This window comes from Frankliniella occidentalis, unplaced genomic scaffold (assembly GCF_000697945.3).
Source record: "Frankliniella occidentalis isolate FOCC.00 unplaced genomic scaffold, Focc_3.1 Scaffold5800, whole genome shotgun sequence".
NCBI classification, from domain to species: Eukaryota; Metazoa; Arthropoda; class Insecta; order Thysanoptera; family Thripidae; genus Frankliniella; species Frankliniella occidentalis.
The window spans coordinates 1-1205 of NW_026272837.1; the positions used below are offsets into that span (position 1 = coordinate 1).

Sequence of the window (1205 nt, forward strand, 5' to 3'; positions counted from 1 at the left end):
GAAAAAAAAAATGCAACTTATTAGGAAAAAAATTTATGAGATTTAAAAGAAAATCTTGAAAAGTTCCCGAAAAATGCTTTTCTGGAAAATCAAAATTGCTAGCCGTGTGCAAACATGGCACAGACGTCTTCTCGACCCCCGGTATGCAGATGGGAACATACCTCGGAGAGCCTTGGGGGACATGCCTCGCTTGACGGCCTCGCACGGCCGCTCCGTCTTCTCAAAGCAGCGGCACCACTCGTCGGGGCTCACAAACACGTCCCTGGAAAACGACCCATCGTTAGCAAAGCGCGATACAGTCCTACACACGCACTAAAACCAAACACGAGATGGGGGCGCCTACAGGTCTGTGTCGCAGGAGTCCAGGAACGGCTTCATGCACTTCTCGCTTTGGTCGTGCTCGAGACCGTACAGCTCGTGAAGGGAGAGCCGCTGGTCAGCGTCACGGTCCAGGTGGCCGAACATCCAGCGCACCTCGGTCTGGCAGGCGCCGGGGAAGTTGGCTGAAAATAAAAAGAAGTTAAGTTTCAGCAGGTTGAGAATATGGAGGTCGTGAAACAACTCGACGCGAGGTGGTCAGTCCCTGTTTACGACTCGCAAGACTTACCTTTAGAGGAGGACCGCTGTCGGGGGCGGCGGCGGGTGGCGGCGTCGGCCATGACCACCGAGAACCAGTCCAGCATGCGATCGCCCATGCTCTGCAGCTGCGACGGGCTGCACTCGGCGGCGGCGGCGGCGGGGCCCCCGGTCACGGGCCGCTCCTCGGAGCTGGGCTTGCCCTCCAGCACCTCGTTGAAGACGCGCTGCTTGTCCTTGTCCTCGCCCTGCAACACCCGTCATCGAGCATCGTTAGGCGGCTTCCTTAGAGATCATCCATAAAGCGGGTCCTTCATTTTGCCGTTGCGAAACTGCCCAGTGCACACAAAGGAAGCTCTCGTAGCGCCTGACAGATAGGCAACTTCTCACATGCAGTGCATGCGTGTACTGCGGGCTGGCCTACCAGGGCCTACTCTGAGTCTCGCAGGCGCCGAGCTCCAGTAGTTCAGCGGGTGAATCTCAGTAAAACAGACGTATTTTCAGGACGATTCCATAAGAACTTTACAATCCGAAAGTTTTCCGGAAAAAAATAAGTTATTTGCAGAGAATTTGGAAAAACTTTTTATAAAAGTAATTGGGAGATTTTAAAAAAATAAAGTCCATTTTTT

The 1205-nt window shown here is 53.4% G+C and overlaps 1 protein-coding gene across 1 annotated transcript; it reads right to left on the reverse strand.

The window, feature by feature from the left end:
* Positions 1–24: 24 nt before the first annotated feature.
* LOC127752271 (proteoglycan Cow-like) lies at positions 25–824 on the reverse strand (the record flags this gene model as incomplete). Its single annotated transcript, XM_052277122.1, has 3 exons — positions 25–262; positions 344–503; positions 608–824. Coding segments are annotated over 3 exons (597 nt in total), but the record flags the coding sequence as incomplete, so codon positions are not given.
* Positions 825–1205: the final 381 nt, after the last annotated feature.